This window comes from Aulostomus chinensis, chromosome 23 (genome assembly GCF_037954235.1).
Source record: "Aulostomus chinensis isolate RoL2024-O1b breed Wild chromosome 23, RoL_Achi_v1.0, whole genome shotgun sequence".
Classification (NCBI taxonomy): Eukaryota; Metazoa; Chordata; class Actinopteri; order Syngnathiformes; family Aulostomidae; genus Aulostomus; species Aulostomus chinensis.
In genome coordinates this window covers 19,146,591-19,170,278 of record NC_141342.1, presented here as the reverse complement: position 1 = coordinate 19,170,278, position 23,688 = coordinate 19,146,591, and the positions used below count along the sequence as shown (strand labels likewise).

The 23,688-nt window shown below is 48.5% G+C and overlaps 3 protein-coding genes across 6 annotated transcripts in view; 2 read left to right on the top strand and 1 right to left on the bottom strand.

Moving 5' to 3' along the window:
* Nucleotides 1-12,391, top strand: part of tanc2b (tetratricopeptide repeat, ankyrin repeat and coiled-coil containing 2b) — a 147,985-nt gene extending 135,594 nt beyond the window's left edge. The window contains 10 exon segments of the mRNA XM_086196488.1: nucleotides 10-103; nucleotides 1,581-1,733; nucleotides 1,736-1,927; nucleotides 2,054-2,229; nucleotides 2,906-3,038; nucleotides 3,790-3,819; nucleotides 6,037-6,128; nucleotides 6,508-6,654; nucleotides 6,773-6,873; nucleotides 7,441-12,391. Coding sequence (XP_086052614.1) covers nucleotides 10-103; nucleotides 1,581-1,733; nucleotides 1,736-1,927; nucleotides 2,054-2,229; nucleotides 2,906-3,038; nucleotides 3,790-3,819; nucleotides 6,037-6,128; nucleotides 6,508-6,654; nucleotides 6,773-6,873; nucleotides 7,441-9,511 — 3,189 coding nt within the window. The 3' untranslated portion in view covers nucleotides 9,512-12,391.
* On the bottom strand, nucleotides 12,250-16,537 carry g6pc3 (glucose-6-phosphatase catalytic subunit 3). 4 transcript variants are annotated; one of them, XM_086196482.1, is made up of 7 exons: nucleotides 16,228-16,249; nucleotides 15,700-15,929; nucleotides 14,928-15,034; nucleotides 14,767-14,857; nucleotides 14,220-14,338; nucleotides 13,970-14,111; nucleotides 12,250-13,894 (listed from the first exon to the last, which is right to left on the bottom strand). In XM_086196482.1, the coding sequence occupies exons 2-7, from the start codon at nucleotides 15,915-15,917 to the stop codon at nucleotides 13,552-13,554; spliced, it is 1,020 nt and encodes a 339-aa protein (XP_086052608.1). In that variant the 5' UTR covers nucleotides 15,918-15,929; nucleotides 16,228-16,249; the 3' UTR covers nucleotides 12,250-13,551. The 4 variants fall into 4 exon arrangements, with proteins under 4 accessions (XP_086052608.1, XP_086052607.1, XP_086052606.1 ...); XM_086196481.1 differs by having other exon boundaries at nucleotides 16,041-16,242; XM_086196480.1 differs by having other exon boundaries at nucleotides 15,700-15,950; nucleotides 16,041-16,241.
* lsm12b (LSM12 homolog b) lies at nucleotides 16,134-23,231 on the top strand. The gene is made up of 5 exons (XM_086196484.1): nucleotides 16,134-16,437; nucleotides 18,235-18,368; nucleotides 19,679-19,788; nucleotides 21,396-21,522; nucleotides 22,612-23,231. Exons 1-5 carry the CDS (start codon nucleotides 16,311-16,313, stop codon nucleotides 22,702-22,704), a joined length of 591 nt encoding a protein of 196 aa, XP_086052610.1. The 5' UTR covers nucleotides 16,134-16,310; the 3' UTR covers nucleotides 22,705-23,231.
* The last annotated feature ends 457 nt before the right edge of the window (nucleotides 23,232-23,688 follow it).

The window sequence follows — 23,688 nt, the reverse complement described above, 5'->3', positions numbered from 1 at the left end:
CCTCGCCAGATTGTCTCCTACCTGCTGGACCTTCCTGAGAAGGATGAAGAGGAGGTGGAGCGAGCTCAGATCAATAACTTTGACACACTGTGGGGAGAGACAGGTGAGAACATCTCGCCAGACATTACTCCGATAAAAGCGCCGGAGTGTCATACTCCATACTGCCTGATGCCTGTGAACGCCGCTCTAAACGTATCCGGATAATAACGTCTAATTGAGCGCGTGCTGCTCTTAAAGGAGGGTTTGGCTCTGCGAGGCGGAGCGCTGCAGTGCAGATATGAGAGACGGTTCTGCTGCTGCTTGTTGCTGCGTCAGATGCTGATGGCAGTGCAGTGGTGTCACTGGAGCGTAGACAGGGCTGGGCTCACGGGGGGGGGGGGGGGGGGGCGGCGTGATGAGTGCGCTCCAGGGTGCTTGGAAATGACTAGTCTGATTGCACTATAGTGGGGTGTGGAGAGAAATATCGTAACCTACAGCTATGAAAGCTCATCACAAGCCCCCCCCCTTCCCACATACACACACACACACACACACACACACACACACACACACAATGCCTCTCGCTGTCGGTGGAAGGAGACTTGAACTCAGTCAGGCGTCTCTTCATTGTTTATAGGAGATCTCGGTGGTTCTGGAAGATGGTTTCTAATCCCAGCGTTCCCGGATAGGTCAGAGCCAGAGGGAGAGAATGTATGTCCCACGGAACGTACAGATCCACTTAGAGGGCTGTCAGTCTTCTCCCAGCTGGGAATAAATAGGCTAAAACCGGGGTCGTCCTCCCAGCTCTCTACAGACACGTATCCACGCTGCTGAATTACTCCAATTATAATCATTACGTGAGAGGATGTCGTTTCAAAGGCCTTTGCTCCCAAAAAGTCTTGTCTCTTCTCTTCTCTTCTCTTCTCTTCTCTTCTCTTCTCTTCTCTTCTCTTCTCTTCTCTTCTCTTCTCTTCTCTTCTCTTCTCTTCTCTTCTCTTCTCTTCTCTTCACCCTCACAATGTGTTCTAAGTTCACTTCAAATGCACTCAATAGAAGCAACACTCTGTACAAAGACATGGGATCATTTTTACGGTCGATCCACTTCAGGGTCACGCAGGCCACTGATCCTCCGGTGGGAGTGCAGCAGGTGTTTGTGGACCACGTCAGCGTCACCGAGGCTCCCTCCACCCTCGGGAGGTTACATTGGAGTTTTAGAGCTGAAAAGAAGTTCTGATCTATTTGTGTTGCACCAAATCACAACGGAAGTGTTCTCATGCAGAGCAGGTCGATAACCTCGCTCCTTCGATTAAGTCACGCCCAACCATTCTCCCTGATCAAGCCCATCTGCGACAGCGGCGGTGGTGGCGAAAACCTTCCATTTAACTTGCAGGAGCGTGGAGCAGATCCAATTTTGACCTGAGAGAGATGGAAAACAGGGGCAGAGACAAATACGGATCAGGGAAAGAGACAGAGAGACGGGGGAGAGGTCCCTCCCTCCTGCCAAACCCTTACACACTCAAAAGTAAAAAGAAAATCAAATATCCGTCACCTTGACACACCTTATTAATCCTCCTCTCCCCGGGATGCTCCTGTGTGTCCAGCTCTGACAGCAGCCTCCGGCCGGGGCAAGCTGGAGGTGTGTCGCCTGCTGCTGGAACAGGGCGCCGCCGTGGCCCAGCCCAACAGACGGGGCATCGTCCCGCTGTTCAGCGCCGTTCGACAGGGACACTGGCAGGTCAGCGGTCTCCTGATTGATTGGACAGTGAAGTGTGTGAGTCCTCTGGTCACGTGAGGAAATTGGTGGCTGTATTTGGTTTGTTTCAGATTGTGGACCTTCTCCTCACGCACGGAGCAGACGTCAACCAGGCTGACAAACAGGGTCGTACTCCTCTAATGATGGCCGCCTCAGAGGGACACCTGGGAACGGTGGAATTTTTGCTCTCTCAAGGTTTGTCATCCTAGCCAAGATATAAAACCGAGACTGCTTTCTCCACTCGAGCATCCATTCATATAAAAACACGTCACCGCCAGTCGTGATCAGGTGGCGTCTTACCGCTGGTGTTTTATTTCCCAGGAGCCTCCCTGTCTCTGATGGACAAGGAGGGTCTGACCGCCCTCAGCTGGGGTTGTCTGAAAGGTCACTTACCTGTCGTCCGCTGCCTGGTGGAGAGCGGCGCGGCCACCGACCACGCAGACAAGAATGGTCGCACGCCCCTCGACCTGGCTGCCTTCTATGGCGACTCTGATGTGGTAAGTGAGAGCAGTCGATCAACTGATCTTTTAATAAATCTTGATATCAAATAGTCCCGTCAAAAGAAGTCTGTTCCTGCTTTTGGATCAGACGGTTTCTCGTGAAGTCATAATTTCCCCAATTTTTGATTGTTGTATTAAATATTTCTATGGATTGTGAAAATGTTGATTTTCATTTTGAAATTAAAAAATGTTCTTTTGCCTCATGGAGGCTGTAAAGTTGAGCTGACGGGAGTCACGCGATAGCTCTCCGTTTTCGCTCATCGCTTTTGTTTCATCACTGGCAGGGCATGATAATCGCTGGAATAATGATTCAGCTGGCAAACAGAATCCGTAAAATCAACTGCAAATAATGTGACGATTGTAATTAATCAGCTCACACAGAATACTGAAGTATGGAGCCGTGCTGGAGGACATTCCCCAGCCTGTCAGACCCTCCAAGGTCTCATACCTCTGCTTAGGGGAACTCAACCAGATGTTAAAAAAAAAAAATGCAATGTTTCACCGCGTTAAAGAGAAACCCCTCCAGCGAGTTTTGTGAAATTCCGCTACATAGTTTCTAGGAGCATCTTGCTAACAAACAAGCAGACAGCACCATCCCTGGCGGAGGTCAACACATTCAGCACAGAGCCACACCGAGCGCGCGGCCTCACACTCCCCCCTTCCTCTCTCACAGGTCCAGTTCTTGGTGGACCAAGGGGCCATGATAGAGCACGTCGACTACAGCGGGATGCGTCCCCTCGACAGGGCGGTGGGCTGCAGAAACACGTCAGTGGTGGTGGCCCTGCTCAAGAAAGGAGCCAAGATAGGTAAGAAACACGTGGACAACACAACCAGTCTGACGCAGAAAGACAAGCCTGCTGTGAAACCAGTTGCAATTGGTTGAAAAGGTCATGTGTTCAAGCATGTGGCGCATGAGTCTGCTGCGGGAGAATAACACTCTCCCTTTCGAGAACACACTTGGTAGCATTTTACTGTAATAAGCCATGGATGCAGGTGTGTCTCCATGCAGCTGCTCCTGTGTGTCATCCGCCCCCCACTGCTGCACCGCGCTGCTCCTCCTCAGCTATTCCTGGCTCTGATGTGTGATTCTTTCTATTATACGACTGTTGCTGCTGCATTGTCTTCTCTCTTTTGCTGTGTTCTCTCAACCTGCCTGTTTATCGTTCATGCTGTCTCCCTGTTTTTTCTCTCAATCACATTCTGTCTCTCGATTCCTCTGCGGTTGCTCAGAGACGAGTTATTATTGCTTGCGGTGTTCCTTTTTCACTATGTTTTTTTTAAATTTTATTTTGCTGAAGCACTTATCTCCGCTTCTCACTGCTGCTTTTTTTTTGTGTTCCTTTTCTCACCTCTCCTCCTCCTCCACCACCACCATCACCTCTTTCTCTTTTCCTGCTCTATCTCTTCCTCTCGCTCCTCCGCACTCCCACATCCCTGTTTTCTCTGGCAATTCCACCCCCACCCCTCCCTTGCTCTGCCCTCCTTCCCTTGCTCACCCCCCCCCCCTTCCTTCACCCTGAATCCCCTTTTCCCTCGCCTCTCTCTCCGGCCCCCCAGGATGTCAGACGCTGCCCAGTCGGCCCCGAGGTAAAGCCAAGGCTGTCGACTTCTCACCCCACCAGGCATTTTGACAGCTCTACCTCCTCTCTCTGTGTTGTCTGTGTCGTCCTAAGTGTCAGCAGGCGAGCTTAGCTACCAAAACCTTCTCAAACTGACAAATAATGACATGCACAGGTATTAGCACTGACAGTGATGCAGTCGGGATTGCCTAGAGGTAGATGCTAACGTCCAAGTCGCTAATGACAGCATGCCTGGCCCTCCAGCCTGTGACGTCACATCCAGGTGTTCCATCCCACAGATGCATGACAGAAAGCCTCAGTAACACTTGCGTGGTTTAGCGTACATGCATGTATTTGTAACTCTTCAGACTGAAAGTGACAAACCACTGTGCATCGTTCATCCTCCAGAAGTTTCCTCCCGAGTCAGTTAGGCCAGTCAGCAGCATCCCTGCCCTCAACAACCCCACCTCACCTCCAACACCAGCTCAGAGGACAGCTAACGCCTGCACAGCTCCGTCACATCCCTCCTGCTTGCCTCTACTCGTACCTGCCCTGTGTTGTGCAAGACACCCCCCCCCACCCCCACCCCACCCCCGCCACACCCCACACCACCACCCTTTGTCATCTCTGTGGTGTTTGTGTTCAGGATGTGCAGATACAGAAAGGACGGTTGTAGAATTCTGTGTTAGACTCTCCAGTCTGCAAGGATGAAGTGTCTTTACACGACTCCCCGTTGCTTTCGGGAGACGAACGTTTCGCTGCCGTCTCGATCGCTGAATCAGTTTAGTGGGACACAACTAGTGAACCATCTGCACTTGTTGACGAGACGGAAAATGTGTCTCAGCAGAAAGACATGACAGTGTGATTGGGAACTGTACATCTACTCTGGCTTTGCCTGAGCCCGACAGTCTTTGAAAGAAACATGACAACTTTTTTGGGGAAGTACATTTATGAACCGCCTGTCCTCTGTGCTGCCAAGACCACGCTAGTTAGCTTAGCGCAATGGACTAAATTGAAGCATATTTGCGTCGAAAGTCATCAAATACAATTCTTTCAGGCAAAACTGTAGAAATAACAGGATATTGTCATTTTAAAGCTGCAAACATTGGAACCATTTCTTGTCATTTTAATTTTATGAGTTCATAGCAAACGTTTGGCCAAGCAACCCTCGTGATATTGATGCAGGCAAAGGCCACTTAGGAGAGAAGTATGTTTGGTGACTTTGGCGGACTGTGCTAACACTCGTGCTCACTAGCTTGTTCTGTGCTGAAGAGGAGGATTTCTATCCTCTCGTCCGCCTCTGGGGAGGATGGACATCAAATGCATCCCTGAGAAAGTCGGCGTGTTCCTTCAATCAACTGTTTGAGCACAAAACGTGATTATTCAGCACTTCCTCTTAGGGCCCGTGTACACATAGTGTTGTTTTCTGAGCACAAAAGATAGATAGATAGATAGATAGATAAGCACCACAGAGACAGACATCAATCATTAAATGGAGGAGAAGCCTGTTCTGGTCATGTCTGACCGATAGAAGTTATCCTAACAGAGAGGGAAATGTCCGTTTGACCAGGGAAACTGATCCTAATGTCTTTCCTGGTGAAATTAAAAAACGGAGAGCGTCAGTTCAGCGTTTTGGATTCTCAGACAGACCGCCCACGTGAGAGCGGCGACATTATCTGGCTCATCTGTACTACAGATGCCAGCCACCATCCTCCGGTTGGTGCTCACGGTGAGAAAATAAATAGGAGCATCAGCAAAGGGATAATGAAAGGCCGACGCCAGTTTAGCACCGGCAGTTGTGTCGTCATAGAAACAAAGCCCACACGCAGGATTATTTCTGGTGCTGGAGAACGCTGCGTCCCAGGACCCCACCACCACTTTTCAGCCAGATAAAAATCACTTTGTGGACACGGACCTTCAGGGAAGTCGGCTCTCTGCTGCTCCCAGCAGGATTAAAAACTTATTGGTGAAGGGATGCTGAGCCAGGCTGGACGTCCAGTTCTCTCAGCAGATCTTTGTAATCTTTTCCCTACAGTGGATTGCCCGTCTTTACTCCTCCATCCCTCATTTTTGGCTGTTGTTCTCATCCCTGTTATTATTGTTGTGTGTAGTGTGACTCCCAGTCGCCCCTCCCTCCTCCTCCCCCTCCTCCTCTTCTTCTTGTGATTATTAACGTGTGTCTTTCTCACTGTCTTTTCTTTCTTTTTCTTTTTTTTTTTCATTTGCTCCTTGCTTTGTTACCCAGGTCCAGCCACATGGGCCATGGCCACCTCCAAACCCGACATCATGATCATCTTACTCAGCAAACTCATCGAGGAGGGGGACAGCTTCTATAAGGTGAGAGGACGGGGGGGGCGGGGGGGGGACGTCCATTATTGAAGATTTTAATCGTGAACATAAAAATAAATCTCATTTTCTGCAGACCGTAATGAAAACTGGTGGCAGTTCTTTTAGTTATGGATGCAGATCATAATTCTGCAAGATTGTAGCACATCGGAGTGGAAATTAGATGATTTAATTAGTCTGGATTTAATTTATAGCCGATAACAATTTAAGAGTCCTTTCTCAGACAACGAGCTCTCGGAACTCATTCATTTTAAATAAAACTGACAATGAGCGCAGTCCTTTAGTCTTTATGTCTCGTATTTGCATTTCCGTCCCAAATGGAGATTTACCTGTGAATTAAACTGGATATCTTTGTGTGTTTGTCCAACAGAAGGGGAAGGTGAAGGAGGCAGCGCAGCGTTATCAGTATGCTCTAAAAAAGTTTCCGCGCGAAGGCTTCAGCGAGGACCTCAAGACATTCAGGGAGCTCAAAGTGTCGCTCTTCCTCAACCTGTCCCGATGTCGGAGGAAAATGAACGTAAGTCTGCTGAGGAGCAGCAACAGCGCCTGGTGAAGGATGGTAGATTTGAGGCCGTTATCGGTGAGGATGAGTTCAAGATTATTCAGTGGAGTTTTCTTATTCCCCATCTGCCCAGGACTTTGGGATGGCTGAGGAATTTGCTACGAAGGCACTTGAATTGAAACCAAAATCCTATGAGGCGTACTATGCTCGGGCACGCGCCAAGCGTAGCAGCAGGTACAAAGTGTTTTTACTTCTTTACAGAGATAATCTGTGAACATCTACTTCATTCTTTAGATTTTAAATCTCTGTCATGATGCTCCTCTCCAACAATCATTTATTGGGACCTTAAAACGACACCTCACCCGAAAACAGTTGGTTTGCTTTTCAGATGTCTGGGTGTCTTGAGCTCTCAAAGATGAAAGAAGTATATTTAGCTTGAAGCTAACGGTGGGCCATAGCCACCAGCTACAAACGACAGCAAAACTATTGTTCTACAAAGACATGCATTGTATCGGGCGCTGCGCTTGAGAGTTTGTAGGCTTTAAGACAGTTTTGCTGTTGTTTGTAGTTGGTTGAGAGAGTCGTCATTAGCTTCAGGCTAACTGAACGTGGCTGGCTCTTCCTGCATTCTGGATGTGTTGCAGGAAGGAACATACATTTTCTCGAGCTCAAGACATAAATTTTTGCATGCTTGAAATGCAAAGTACAGTTTTTGGGTGAAGTTTATCAATTGTTTGACATCTTGAAAAACAGATCCTCACCCCCCCCCCCCCACCAATAAAGCTCTCCTTCTCTTTCCAGACAATTTCCTGAAGCCTTAGAGGACTTGAATGAAGCCATAAAACAGTGTCCCAACAATCGCGAGATCCAGCGGCTGCTCCAGCGGGTGGAGGAGGAGTGTCACCAGCTAAACCAGGAAGAGCAACAGCAGCAGGACCTGGAGCTAGAGCCTCCTCCCTCCCCTCCTCCTACACCTCCCCCAGAAGAGGAGGAGTCTCTGTCCCTTTCTATGCCTCTTCCCCCTCCCCCAGAGCCCCGTCTTGAGGACATGGAGCCTGTCCAGGACCTGTTTGAGGATGAGGACTACCTGGAGCAGGAACTGGAGGCCATGTCCATGGGTCTGCCCCCACCTGAGTCTCTCACCAATCCCTCCAGCCTCCCCATCATTCAGAGCCCCCCTCTCTCCCCCACACATGCAGAGCAGATCTACTTAGCTGGAGGTTCGCCCATGGGCCAGCCTTACGAATATCACCCCACCTCCTCCTCCATGTCCTCCCCAACCCGCGGGACATACCAGACCACCTCGCCCACCCTCTCCCCAACGCATCAAAACTCTCACTACCGACACAGCCCACCTCATACCTCCCCGGTGCACCAGCCATCTTACCGCTTCAGTCCACCTCCTATGGGAACTGGAGGACAAGGGATGGACCACCAAAGCCCACCGCCTTCCCCTTTGCGGCGGGCAGCTCAGTACAGAGCCAGTCCGCCGCTAGAGAGTGTTTGTCTGTACAGATCCCAGTCGGGCTCACCTGTGCGCTACCAGACAGAACAGCACCCTGGCCGACCAAAATCTCCCCTTTCTAAGATGAGCAGCCAGCGTTCCTTTCAACTGAGCTCCCAGCCTTCTCTGTCGTCCCAGCACCACCAAGCCCAAGGCCTTCGTCTTCAGCCTTCGATAGCCCAAATAGTCCGCACAAACCAGCCTGGCAATGTGATGGGCAATAGCAGCTATGGTGGCCAGATGGGACACTCTATGGGAAGTCGTTACCAAGGGGGCTCGGTGGATGTGGAAAGCCGACTGGTATACCAGCCTTCCCTGGATGGAAGGTCCATGTCCCAAGTCCAGGCCAGCCTCAGCTCTGGGGCCCTCTGTCAGCACGGCGGCCGAGGAGGGGTTATGGAGTCTGGCTTGTTGAAGGATGAGCTACCCCAGCGCCCCTCCTCTGCCTACCGCGCCAGCAGCGGGGGTCCGGGGGGCATCCGTTACAGCCAGACACCTCAAATAAGTCGCAGCCAATCAGCCGCCTACTACCCGGTCTCTGAGCATGTACTGGAGCGCGCCAATGCCATGCCCCCCTGCCAGCTGGGTTCTCCTGAGATCCCACATATGGTGAGGCGCCCCGTGAGTGCCAATACTACTGAGATGAAGCAGCATGTGCCCACTCCCAGGCCTCTCATCCACTCACAGAGCGTAGGCCTTCGATTCTCCCCCTCCAGCAACAACATCTCAACTGGATCCACCTCAAATTTAGCGCCGGGCTTCAGGCCTTCTTCATCCATTCAGCAGATGGAGATCCCCTTGCAAGCCACGTACGAGCGCACCTGTGATGACATCTCTCCCATATCTCCTTCCCAGGGTGGCGGGGGGCTGTATCAGGGCGAGACCACCCGCTCTCGAAACACACCCTTCATGGGCATCATAGACAAGACAGCGCGGACTCAGCAGTACCTGCATCAGCCCTCTCGGTCCAGGGCCATGACGTCCATGGACTCGGCCATCAGCCCCACCTCGCCTGGCCAGCTGGTCCAGCAGGGCTCCACTTATAGTCCCCCCACCTCACTGGGCAATATCGCCTACTACAACAAGACCAACAATGCCCAAAACGGACACCTGTTGGAGGAGGACTACTATTCCCAGACTCAGCCTCCCTCACTGGGCAAACTGGCTAACGGCTCCCGTGGCAGTGGGGACATCCTGGAGCGGGTCAGCCAGGTGCCCACCTACCCAGATGTGAAAGTGGCGAGGACTCTTCCCGTGGCACAGGCCTACCAGGACAACATGTACCGCCAACTCTCTCGTGACTCCCGGACCCAAGGCCCCACCTCCCCCATCAAACCAAAGAGACCTTTTGTGGAGTCAAATGTGTGATGACCTGTCTGTGATTGGTTGGTTGGACTGGGCTTGTGAGTGGGAGTGAGAGATGAAAAATATTTAGCTCAACAGCCGATGCTGCTGACTCTTGTGTATGTGACATTGACGAACTAATCGAAAAGAACTCCTGAGACTGACTAACTGAAGAGCTGGCACACACAATTAGGGTATTAGACACAATCTTACATGAAAAACAACTAACAGCGAGAAGCGATCTTTCATTGTCATAATCTGCACACAGGTAGGCTAACAAGAGGGTCCTAAGTTCTGATCCCATATTCAATCAAAGACCAGCTCACTTCCAGAAATGTTAAGTGGCACAAACGTTCCCACAATTGAACACAACACGTGGGACTGCAAGAGTGAAAGTACTACTCATCGGACTCTACTTGTGGACTCCATCTTCTGTTCTTTCAAAGTGTGCTCTTAACCGAGGTTGCTAGTAGGCTCTAATCTATGTAATACAATATTATATGTTCAATACTGTACATTGCTCAGAAAATACAAAAGGCTCAGCAACTCAGTACTTAGAGAAAAATGATATTTATAATTAAGTTATATATTGTACATAGAAATAAAACAAGACATAGTTTGCGTTTGAAGTGTATTCTGTTAACCCTGCCTTTGTGTCCCGCTGCTAGTCATACGGATGTGAAAAACCGTCCAGTGTAAGGAAGGAGGGACACCGACCAACTTTGAATGATATAATTGCCTCCACTGTGTCAAAATAGAAAAGACTTTGTCACGGTGTAATGCAAGGGAAAAAAATGTTTCATGCTGCAACAGATCCTCGGTCTAGATTTCCCTCTGTAAAATGTCCGAGAAAAAAAACAAACCAACAAAACGGTAAAATATACCCAAATCCAAGGTGATGGCATCAGATGTCTTGTATTGTCTGAACAGCAGTCTGAAACTCACAATTAGACAGTTTATGATAATTATAGAAGCTAAAACATCTGTTCTGGTGAAGAAAATGACTGAAATTAAGCTAATTTTCGCCTCTATTCCAATGGATTTAAATCTTGAGTGTCAGACAGCGCATGTGTGTAACACTCTCTAAAAACAGAAATATGTGTTAATAAATGACCTCATAAATACCCTATTTCTAACTGCTTTTTCGGGGGGATTAATTCAAAATCCAATAGTTTTAAATGCACCCTAACCTGCTGTATTGTCCCCTACTGCACATGCGCTAATACTAGCGACACATGCTAACATTAGCAAACAGGCCTAGCTCCCAGACAATTTTGAAAACTTAAAACTTCTGCTTTTTCTTAAAAGGGAATTTTTTTTTATTTTTTTTTACTAGCTTGTCTTTGTTTTTCTAGAACTAGAGAAACTTGTCTTAAGGACAGAAACTACATTAGAGGGCACTTACATACCTCCGCCAAAGCGCTGTGTCATCGATTGCCTTGGAGGCTAACTTCAGCTAAACCACATATTAAAAACAACAATCCCCCCCCAAAAAAAAAATAGTAATAACAATTTTTGGCTACGTGAAATGCCCCAAAATTGAATGTATTCTTTCTTGGCTCACGCTTTACCTCTCCACCAAGTTTGGTGACATTTGGCGTTACAGTTCGTAAGAAAATCTTGCTAACAGACAAACGGTAATAAGGCCTTGAGCGCGTTGCATTTGTTTCTAGTGGTTGAATATAAAATCCTTCGGTGGAGGATTTCTATCATGGTGTCAAAGTTCTTTGTCCCTCCTTCGTACATAAAGAGGCTGTATGCTGGTAGTCAACCATACAGTCCCTATGCTAGCGATGGGCTAACACGAATAGTGCTCAGCGACTAAAAGCAAGCAAATGCATACACAACCACCGTTACTCCTGCATCGTTTTACTTTCTCTCCACCCACACTGCGTTCTTAACTCCGCCACTTCTGCACTAAAAATGCCTGTTAAGTTCTTAACTAAGGGTGCACTTTATGTATTTTTCTTACTTTGTCGTTACGATTGTTGAACTTGGAGAACGTGTGATGGGTCAGAGCTCTGACCGGTGACTATCATAACATGATTTACTGAGGCAAGTGGATGAACATAATGTTTTTAAACTGATGAAGATGTATAGACTTTCTAGCACAAGTTGTATATACTGGCACGGGTTCTTCAGTCTGTTTCTCAAGGCCAATCCCATTTCAACATCGCAAAATATATGATGACTCTAAATCAGCCGGTCTAACCCACTGGACTTGTGCACACGTGGAATCTACTGCAACGACATCAGGGGTGACTGATTGTTTCAGCATTCCTCATAGAGGAAGCGTCATGGTAAAATTACTCACTTTATTTGTATATGTGGAAGCAATTTATAGACTGTAGCCCTTTATTTTGGTTCTCTGATGAAGACGTTCCTCCCGCTCACCCTCGGTTCCACCTGCTACCAGAGATGCCCTACTTATCTTTACAGAGATGAAGGTATAAACTGTATCATACTTAGTTTTAACTTCTAAATTGAAGAGGGTGTATGGTTAAAAACGCTGTCTGTGTATATTAGTTTGCTGTAAATAGTCTGATGCATGTTCTATTCTTTCCATGAGTTTAAGCAGAAACATGTACAGCCGTGTCCTGACTGGCGTGTGTGTGTGTGTGTGTGCGTGCGTGCGCGCGCGTGCGTGTGACAAAGATCCCCGAATTCTCGTTTTTCCTTCAACCTCACCAGACGGAAGCGAAAAAGCGTTTTTATTTTAATGTATTTGCTTGCTGAGCAGAGTTCTCTTGTCTGTAAATGTGAGCTTTCAGATCGCTGTGATAAAAAATTTAATTAAAAACAATAAAAAAGAATGTGTTTTTATCTCATGATAACTGATTGTAATCTGTGCAGTGGAAGCTGGATGTACTGGGGAGGAAAAAAAAAAAACAAGACATCCATAAAAGGTTACCAACTGAACAAGGCCCCCGCATGTCAGTCATTTATTTTTAAAATATTTGGCCCACAAATTCACATAAAATTCCAACACCAGCATGATGATGTCATCCAGTACAAGCGCCTGCAAGAAACCTCTGTAGTTTCATTTAACCCATTTAGACCTGAAGTGCCACAGTTCTTCCTTGGGAATTGAAAAAAAAAAAAAAGATTTAATGATGAAATCATCGTTCATAGCCGAAGGTCTGAGGTTTCTGTTTTTCTTTGACATGTTTTATTCCACGTATCTATTTTCTACTGAGGCTAAGAAATGTTTGTTTGTTTTCGACACTCAAAATTCTTCCTTTTTTTTTTTTTTGGAGGTTATTAACACAAATGTCTTTCTTGGTGTGTTTGTGGTCTGAAGGGGTGAGCTGGGTGGCTGCGTTGTTTTAGTTAAAAACAACCCCCCCCCCCCCCAAAAAAAAGGGTTTCATCTTTTGACCTTCACCCTCAAGTGTTCCCTGACAACGATCCATCCGGCCGTCTCAGGGAACAGTTCCTGCACGCGCACATCAAAAAAAAAAGTCTACAACTCGTAACAGCCAGAGACGTCGCTCAAGCTGAACTGATGATGAGCGTCCGGGGGCAGAAATGCAATCCAGCAAGTGGCCGATTATTTATTTTGTTCAGATTTGTTGATTCCCAGAAGTTTTTTTGTTTTTTTGTTTTAAATCAAGCCGACACCACACACAGAAACCGCTCTTCTCCTCCATAAAATCTTTGTAGTGAACTGCCTGAAAGCACTCGGAGCAAACGCAGCTCGGCGAGGAGGCGGGGCAGGCTTGTGATGTCACCGTATTTACAAGAGGTTTGATCAAAGCCGGACCGTTAGCTTTGCAGTTGTCCTGCGATAAGAGACGACAGAGTAAACGTTTACCGCTCACATGAACCCTGACCTACAGCTTCCACCGAAGGCCTGAACTTTCGCCAGAAGACAAACTGGAGTCGCTGACTGGAGACCCGACCCCTCACCAGTTCAGCTTGTTTTTTTGTTTTTTTAAGAGAGGATAAATCAACCTGGAGTGACTAGAAGACCCTGAACCACCAGCATGACCCTGAACCACCAGCATGACCCTGAACCTACATTCAGTATACAGAAGCTGCAATCGTGCGAGGGAATGTTTCCTCTAGTCCTTCTTCCTCTTCTGGGTGATGAGGTGAACCAGTCCAGGAACCAGCACCATGACGATCTGAGGCACCAGGATGAATTTGACAAAGAACAGGCCGTAGAAGAAGGTTTGTGGTTGGGTGGGCAGCGGCAGACGATGGACGTGGTACAGAGCCATGGATGAGATGGCCAGAGACAAAGCCCGCGGGGCCCAAGGCAGAGCCCACCCGCCTGGCTTCCAGTACTGAGCCAGACCCAGACCCAGAAGGGCCCCACAGTCCCGCATCAGAGAGGAGAAGGGGGCCGTATCCAGGCGGATCCACTCGGCACGGCTGCACCATTTCTTCGCCAAAGCAATGGACCTGAAGGACAGAACATCATCACCATCACCATATCAGCTTCCTCAGACACGCCGAACTAAGAAAGGCTGTACTGACCAGGAGACGTCGATGCCGAACTGCTGCAGGCCAGCGTGCAGCATCAGAGCGCCGAGGAGCAGGCCCACGCTGCAGCAGACGAAGAACAGCAGGGGGCGCCCTTCTGGGACCCTGCTGCTCAGGACGACCCCCAGAATGAAGCCTAGCAACAACAGGCAGCGATGCATCAACATTTGTATTTGAAATCACCGCGATGGAGGATTTGATCAGCTACTTCATGTTTTAGCTCGTTCAGTCGAACCCGTCAGACCTGTGATGGAGCCGGCGATGACCTGGTGAGGGAAGTGGGCCAGAATAAAGATCCTGGACAGTCCCACAGCTACCAGCAGCAGCACGTAGAGCAGGCGGGGCACGGCGGACAGCAGCCAGCTGCAGCCAGGAGAGAGGGGTTCATGAGAGAGCGGCTGTCCCTGCAAGGCTCGTTCAGGTGGGTTGGTAGGAAAGTGACATCACAAACACACCGGAGGTTTCAGAGAGGAGCCGTCAGAGCAGGAGACGGCGGAGACACCGAGTCTGGAGGTTCATTTCCTTTCAGTGTGACGGATTTAAGTTTGACTGTAATGAACGTTCACTTCCTGTCCCATGAGATGAGTCTCCCACACGCCACAGGGGCTGAGCCTCCGTCGCACCCTCAGGTTACAACAAACTCAACTAAAATGATCTTACACGTGTTGTCAATGATGTCAGAAGGTCGGCCATGTTAACGGGGCGATGTTACAGACAAAACCAGAACCTCTCTGTGGTTGTTAAAATAACACCAGTTCTTTGCCACACGTGAAAAAAATGGGTCGTCCCACCTGTGAGTTCGGGAGTACAGGAATGACGCCAGGGAGGACAGCACCACCCACCACACCGCTGCAGTCACCATCGCGTGTCCTGACGGGCTGCCTGCAAGACACACACACGTGTTGTGAATGAGGTCATGGCGAGTGCGCGGTTCCCTCCCAGGGGTCCTCACCTGGGCCTGTTTCACAGGTGGAGGAAAACTGGTGGACGTCGGGTGTTTTGTTGACAAACAGACGCGATTCCCCGATCCACCAGAACGGCCTTTCTCCAAACAGCATCCTGGGGAAACCATCAGAACATCGAGTGACGTCATGCTTTCTACACAACCTCATCACTTTGTTCGTATTAACACACCTTGAATTCATCTAACACTTCATTTTTAGACACTTTTGTCCTAATCTTGAATATCATCCCTGCACAGCAGTTTCATCTGACAAAGACACACGACTGGACAATATCTTGTCTTATCTAATCAAGAGTTCTTGATCTTGAATCCATCTGAGAAAATATGTAAATCATAATTATGTTTATAATAGGTATTCTTGGTTAAAATACGGTAACGAATCTTACTCATGCTCTTGTTTGACCACTTTTTCTTCGTTCTTTTTTTATGTTGGCTTCTTGACACATGCTTTAGAACACAGGTTCCGCTTTTACGTGTTTCACGTCGGACACTACTAAAGCCAGTAACGCACTTGCTGTCCCGGAAGTTGAAACGTCAAAAGCAATAAAAAAAATTTAAATCCTCGTAACTTTATTGTTGCTTATCAAAAATTACACGTAAAAGTGACAGCTGTCTTTTGTCTACCTTGAATTCTTGAATGACTTAAATGTCACCGGGACGTTTAGCTAAAGGTGACGTGCTAACATGTGAAGAGAGAGCTGAGATGGAAGGAGAGTCCAAGCTGGAATAAAAAACCTCAGCGGACTCTTGTCAGCCTCACCATTTGAACACCAGGTTTAACCACTCCGATATAGCAGCCACCCACACCACCGCCACTCCAGCTCTCCTGCTGATGAAATAAGTGAAAGGAAAGACGAGGAGGAACGCAGCTTTAGGATCTCCCAAATGGGTGACGACCAGCCAAATCTTCTCTTGGCTTCTCGTCCTCTGCTGGAGTGTTTCTGCCATCCAGATGCCTTGAGTATGAAGGACCTCCATTCCTCCTTCTTCCTGTTCCCGAATACATCAAACCTGAATAAATATGACAATGCAATATTGTTAGATTTGGTAGCTGCAAGGCGGCGGCGGCGGCGCCAAACGCTCGCAGTTCTGTCTTATCACCAGCAGGGGGAGCGCTTGTGATGAACTCCGGTTGAAGGGGAGACAAAGCGTCACATTTCTTCTTCGACGAGGGAACAAAATTTAATATTTTAAAAAGCGCGTAATGCTTTGGTTTAATGGTGCGTTAAATTTGTAACAGAATAAACGTGATGATACTTTGAGGATAAATGACCACACCGAGACGTACTTCGACACGCCCAGGGCTTCGTCTCAATACGGCATCACGTTTTTTTTACGTAAGGCAGGCGCTCCGGTTTCCTGGCGGAGAAGATGGCGGCTCCTGGACCGGGGGAGTATTTCAGCGTCGGGAGCCATGTCTCTTGCCTCACCTGCTTGGGCCAACGTCTGCAAGGAGAAGTGGTCGCGTTTGATTACCAGTCCAAGATGTTAACTCTGAGTATCCTTTCTTTGTTCTGAGCCGCGGATGGCTAACTGGCCTGCCTGGCTGCAAGGGCCTGTCGGGTCGCCGAAAATATGTCAAATAGTGGTCCGCGCAGGCGTAATTGGTGCTAGCTGACTTACATACCTTTGTCCGTTTTAAAAAAATATATAATTTGGGGTTAAGTTCGCCCTACATCTCTTAACTGTTTCGTACCCTCGGTTTGCTTTGGTAGCTTATCTTCTTGGAGCTGCATGTGTTTTGAATCCACTCATTGTGTTGCCAGACCCCAACATGGATCACTATCTGGCAACGTAAGGCATCATGGCTGTGTGCTCTCTCTCTCTCTCTCTCTCTTCAACAGGCACTAACCCTTCGCTAGTTAGCACGCTAGCTGTCATTTAGCGCCTCTCTCCGTGGCTTCTGTTCGTACATTTAAGTCACGATGTTTGCGCTGCGTTAATAAAGAGACCGCTATTTCCAGCAGCGAAGGATGAATGGAGTCTCGAGTACCTGTCCACGCCACAATGAAGCCGCTGTTACGGCTAGCTCGGCTAGCATGCTAAGTGTCGCTCAAGCTCACGCTGTCACTACCAGCTTCATTATCGGTATTAGCACTCCGCGGCTTATCAGCTACGCTTTCAACGTGTCTCATCCGCGCCGTGTGGCGTTACAACGAGGGGGTCGTATATGGGATGGATTTGCCACCGTTCCGATATGCTACATTGATAGCTGGCGTTAACGTGCTGCTGAGCAAGTCTATGGGTGTGTATGAGGTGGAGTGCCGGGCGACCCCACCGATGTGAGGGTTACGATGCGGCCAGCATCAACGTGGCTACCGGGTAGGAGGGGTGTGAATGAGCGCTAACACCAGGTTTGACAGTTAGCATCACATGGCCTTTTGTCTGTTCAATCAATCTGTCAAGGCTGGGAGGAAACTTGGGTCAAATGAGGCTTCTTGATTCAGGCTCTGCAGGAGCTTCCTGATCATGAACCGGCTTCCAGGAGGCGGAGGAAGTCTCCATCCAGAGCCCATCTTTACACCAGCATCAGCCTGGTCAGCTGCACTCGTCACTGAAACCTGTGAGTCTTGTCCAACCTGACAAAAAGTTCCAAGTTGTAGCAGGATTAATGTTTTACTGGCTGGTAGCTTTTAGATGAATATGTCCCCCCAAAAATATCAAGATTATCAAGTTCCTACTAATCAAACTGGTCTTAAAGTTTTAGGAAGTGTAGCAGGAGCTCCAAGCTGGCAAGTCAGACAAGTCAAGCTTGTATTGTGGCTTGGCTGAGCTGCTTCGCCTCTACTCTCCCCATATCGAAGATTAACATTCAAACTGTTTTCACTCCTGAGACAATGGAGTGTTGTTTATCGGGGCTTTTGATTTTTCATGGTCAGTTGCTCTATAAGGTCAGGAAAGAATTGGATGAATGCCACTGGGTAGTTGACTGTCACCGCAACCGAGGTCGTCTCGTGACACTCGACACGTAAATTGGATGAATTAATTCAGTAAATCCTCACGATCTGCAGACGCGTCGATGGGAAAGGGACCTCCGAACAGGCTGAGACGTCCAGAAGTGTGGGCGCTCATCTGCTTTGACAGGGTCGGTTGAACGAGAGCAAGAGAAGGAGAGAGAGAGACTGGATTTTTTTCAGCAACGTCAATCGAAGTCGAGCTCCTGCGTGTGCCTCTGTCCTCAGCTCTAATTCCCACTGGTCTCTGTAGGTGGCAGTAGCGGTGGAACCGGCGCCACCTTCCACTGTCACTGACCGTCAGTCAGAGTTTTTGTCCCTTAACCAGACTTCCTCCCCAGAATGTGCTTCCTCCAGCGGCAAGCCAAACCTCAATGACGTCATCCTGATCAACTTAGCCTATGTATCTGAAGTGGACATTATAAATGACCGCACCGAGACTCCACCCCCACTAGCATCACTGAATGTTAGCAAGGTGAGTGTCTGCTGTGTGTGTCCGTTTGTCTCCAGCCACGGTCAGAGGTGGACAGTAGACGTATTTAGTTACTCGAGTGTCTCGATCGTGGAACGATGCGCTGCAGTGTCCTGTAAATCACTGGTCAGCGTCTCCAGAGGTCTTGGTCAAATGCGCCGCTACAAATATTCGGCCTCCGAAGTGATTGGACATCTTCCACTCCAATGTGCGATGAATTGATGCCAAAATTCCGTCCACCTATGAATTCTTCGTTGATCCACCTTTTTAATTTGATTTCAGGGTTCAGAAGCCTCGTTTCTGGTGTGACACATCTTTATTCAACCCTGTAACTTCCACACTTGGGCGGAGACGAGCGTCCCCCATCTGTAAAACTGCACTTGTACTTGTACCTGCAGCGGCTCAGCAAGACAAAGAGGATTTGTCCAAAAATGAGCCTTGAATTTTGATCAGAAAGAAGGCAGAGCAGATATCCTGGGCGAAGGCTGGGATGCACTGAGGTTCACCCCTCAGACCCACTTCTTCTTGCGTAATTCCCTCAAGTCCAGACGTTTGTACTTTGTCCTCCACTGATGGTCGTGAGCGAGGCCGTCGCTGCCTCATGAATCTTCTGCTTGTTTGAACGTGCAGCTTCAAAATCAAACTTGTCTGGTTTCCCATGAGCTGCTGCGACTCCAGCCAGCGCCTGATCCTTTGAGGGCAGTGGTTCCTTTTTAGACGAGCTACAAGCTAAATGATGTGTTCAGGTGACGCAGGACAGAGCGGTTTGTCAACAGGCATCTGCCCTCAAACGACCTAAAGTGTAGTGAGGCCGGTTAATCCTGCGCACGTATCAAACGTGACCACTGACCTCTGGTAAATATTCACCGTGTCACTTCCTTTTTGGAAGAGTTAGTGATGTCAGTCACACCTCAGCAGCCTTCTGAGGACCGGGTGCTGAATTAGGGAAAGGAAACTGGTGCTAATAGTTTAACAAACGGTGATGTGAAACATGGAAGTCTGCATGGCGCGGTGCCTGTAGCCGCCGTCCTCTGCTGAATCGTTCCTCTCTGCTAAAGCCAGAGAGTTCTCACGGAGCTCTGGCAGTTGTGTGTGTAAATTGTTGTCAGAAACTTTGGGGAAGGTTTCTCCTACGGTTCTAACATAATGAGTCACAACTGAGTAAAGATCCAAAACACAATCCAGGATTAAAAGTGTTCTGCCTTGTTCTGTTTTTTGATTGAGACGTACCAGGCTGTTCCTGTGTGAGCGCCGCTGAAGTAAGCAGTGTTTGATTTTTAAGAGTGTCTTTTGTTCTGTTCGACTCTCACCAGCTTGCCAATCGAGCACGGACAGAAAAGGAGGACAAGCTGTCCCAAGCCTATGCAATCAGTGCTGGGGTTTCTGTGGAGGGCCAGCAGCTATTCCAGACTATTCACAAAACGTAAGTCCTGCAGCAGACGTTTACTAACCCACAGCTGACCATGTGACTCGTCCTCTGTTCATCGCTGGTGACCCGGAACCCTTCACAGCTCCCAGCCTTCATCTACCTCAGGCAGTTGGAGCTCAGAGTTCTGCTGGGTTCTAAGAACTGAGTGTGAACCAAACTGCGTTCCTGGGTCAGAGCTGAGTGTTCAAAGCGCCACCCGCACCTGGCCATTTTGTCTTGTACCGCAACCGAGACGGTTGCCCCGCATCAGCCTGCACTCCGATGGCACGCGCGTGCCGTCGCTGAGCCGCGCCAGGTGGATGTTTGGTCGGGAATCCTTGAGTTCTTGACCACTGCTGCGACGAACCACAGACTCAGACGTGTAAACCACTGAGGTCACAGGTTTACACTCCAAACTGCATGGTCGCTTTTTCAGTGAGTGAGCGGGCGGAAGACGAGCAGCGTATAGAAATATTCTCATGTTCCTGCCGTGCCGTAAACTCACTCTTGATGTCCGGTCATTCACCGCTTCAGCGTGGCTGACAAGCATCCCGTATGGGCCTGTGCTCATGTAAGTGTACGGTGCTCAAGCCGCCTCCTCAGGCGCTCGGCCCGGTGTAGACCCCCCAGCACGAGTGTGCCGGACTCCCAGAGCTCCACTTCACCAGTGGGATCAGCCGGAGTTCAAGTGCACCAGAACAGGAAAAGAAGCAGCCCAGCTTCTGCTGCAGAGAAAGCGGCTCCTGCCTGAAGGGACCAGGCGAGACGGTTCCACGTATGAGGAACACTGGGTTCCCCTGCCATGTGACTGTGAGCGGTTCTGCTCCCCGGAGGAACTTGAACCCCTCGGCTGGTCTCTCCCCTGCTGGACCGTAGGAGCTGAAGGCACAGAGGAGGATCTGATGACAGCTGGCAGTCGCATGTAGGCAGTGTTCTCCTCTCAGGTTCTCATGGGCTCTCGGTGGTTCCAGTGCAGGGGTTCCCTGTTGCTGCGTCTCTGACAGACCGCTGGCCCGTCTCCTAATCATGGCTGCTTGTATGAGGAGTGCCGTTCAAGCGGAACTGCAAGTCTTCCTCACACTGACGTGACGACCCAGAAGTGAGGAGAACACGTATCGACTCACTTCCTGTAGACAAATATCCGCTGCTGAGTTTATCCTCAAAGTAAAATTTCAGCTTCAACTTCAACATTTTTACCTGTTTTTCAAAATGTATCTGGGCTTTACTCTCGACGTGCGAACTAATCCTAATCGAACCTCTCTGTCCTGATCTGTTCTCATTTTTGTGGCCGTGTTGGGCCCTGACACTCCTCCATCGCCGTATCGAATCAAACGCCATGGTCATTCCCTGGCTGAGAGGTCCGTCAGTCCAAGTAGAAAATCCCATTTAGCGCCAGATCTGACAAACGGAAGTAATTCCGTTACGCGCTGTGATGATTCGATCAGGCGTCCGCCTCGTCGTCCAGGCGCAGCAGAGCACGAGAAAGACTGACTGAAGAGAAAAATCCAACGTCGTGAAGAAACGGGAGCAAACTGTAGCAGCTGAAACTGAGAGGTTGAACGCTAAACCCTTCGTATCGGTACGCCTGTTTAATACAGATATGATATTCCATCTCTCCACAGCATCAAAGACTGTAAATGGCAGGAGAAGAACATTATTGTGATGGACGACGTCGTAATCTCACCGCCTTACCAGGTCGAGAACTGCAAAGGCAAAGAGGGAAGCGCTTTAAGTCATGTACGCAAAATAGTAAGTGTGCTTTTGATCTCTCTCCTGTTGAACTGGCGGCCGGAGAACCGCAGAAATCATGAAGCAGACACGGACGTTTTGTTGGCTGCTGGCCGCAGGTTTCAGGCCCGTGTTGGATCTCCCCTGAGCTGCTAATCTGGTGTTAATATGGGGAGGAAATTAAGATGTCATTTAGGGGGGGAAATGTTACAGTCCCACACTTGTGTATTTTTGTCTGATTAAAAAAGAAAAGTGTGTGTGTGTGTGGGGGGGGGATTACCAACATGTTCTTAAATGATGCTGGCACGTCCACGGTTGTTTTGAGTGACGTGATGCTGACGCCAGGACCAGCGGACACTGGTGTCACGCTTCTAAAATGTAGTGTTTTTATTGCACAACCTCGGATGACGGTTGCTTGACTTTTACCCTCAGCTCTGGCTGCAGGTGGACCCGTCCCAAGGTCAGAGGTCACGAGCCTGTCCACTGTAAACATTTCAGGGTCTTGAGCGCTGTAAGGACAGAAGTGTCCCTTGGTGTAGCGGAGCTGCAGTTTGTCGCCGTCATTGGGACTAAATCTGCCTCGTTCCTGTTGAAGTCTTGAACTGAACCCAGTGGTCTGGGGCCAGAAGTGATTCAGCTCCTGTGACAATGAAGCGATTGACTGAGCGGCTTAGTGGCGCGACCGGCCGTCTGCCTCCGTTGGCTCTGATGAAGTGACCATAAACGCATCACAATATTGCAGAAGTGACAATAACGTGACACTGGCTTCAACTAAATATGAATTTGTGACTTTACACGTCTTTCTACAAGACGACAAGCAAGCCACTTTTAAAATGCCTGTTTTCTGAATGGAGTTCTGAATTGATCGGCTTAGAGTCTGAATTTGAAGGTTGTTGTGTTTTTTTTTTTGTTTTAAAGAACATTCGTCGCAGGTCTTAAAGTAACCTCACAGTGATTTTGAATCTTTCTATTTTTCAAAATTGGATTTTGACGTGTATGTGGCTGCTCCGGAGGTCTCAGCCTATTCCCAGTCATCACCAGTCAGGCTTTAACATCTTTCATACTGGGTTCCCGTTGTTAACCTGATGGTTTCGCTTCTTCCTCCTGCAGGTTGAGAAACATTTTAGAGATGTGGAAAGTCAGAAGTCCATGCAACGTTCACAAGCACAGCAAACACAGAAGGACTCCACTTTATCTTCTTGAGTTGGCAGTGTGGCTCAATCGGGGAAGACGACGCGGGCGGTTTTGTTCCCACTGCCAGACTAGGTCGGCATTCCTTGTCCTCAGTCTGAGTCCACGAGGAGGGGCGCTGAGGGCCCTGGATCCACAAGATCAAAATACCATTAAATGAAAAAAGACAAAAAAGAGGAAAGATTAAATCTTAAATTAGACTTTATAAAGAATAATTTAAACATGAACCATAAAGCAACCATAGTTTCCTTAACTAACTTGTCTCATTCTGCCCCCACTCCTCCCCTCCTGTCCCTGAAGACTTTTTCTTTTCTCCGCCCTCCTTCCTTTGCCTTCAGTTCCATTTCAAAAAGAGAAAACTAGAGCAGTCAGAAAGGCTTGTTAGCTTTATTTTCTGTCATTGTTTCCTTTTTTGCTGTATCCATGTTCTACTGTCTGTATTTTCTGTATTTTAAACAAAATGTGACTTGAAATGCCACACTTTAAAGGACATTTTCTAAAATAAAAGTAACAAAAATTCTGACTGTAATACTGTAATTTTCAACAGCTTTTTGAAGGGCTCGCGAGAGAGTACGGGAGCGCTCCCTCAGCTTCGCCCCTGAGATAATAAAAACGTGAAAATATTTTCTTCATTGTGGGGGAAATGTTTCAGGAGCGGTTCAAGGTTGGTGTGGTGTTGCTGGTACTTCCACGGTCAGGCTGCAGTTGTGTTACTGCGATGGAACTAAAACATACTATAATTTGAAGTTCTGGGCTCCACAGCAGCTTGAAGACATTCCTCTTGTCCTCTGGGAGACGTCAGACAAATTAAACTGAAGACTTCCAATACCGCTAGAGTGAAATATGGGAAGTACTTGCACAGGAACTCTTGATTTCTGTGCTTTTAGTTGGGAAACGCACGGAATTCCAGGTGAGTTGAAGTGGTTTAGTAGCAGATGGTTTTATACTTTCATCGAAGCTGCAACTATTTAGGTTTAATCGAGGTGAAGAACCCAC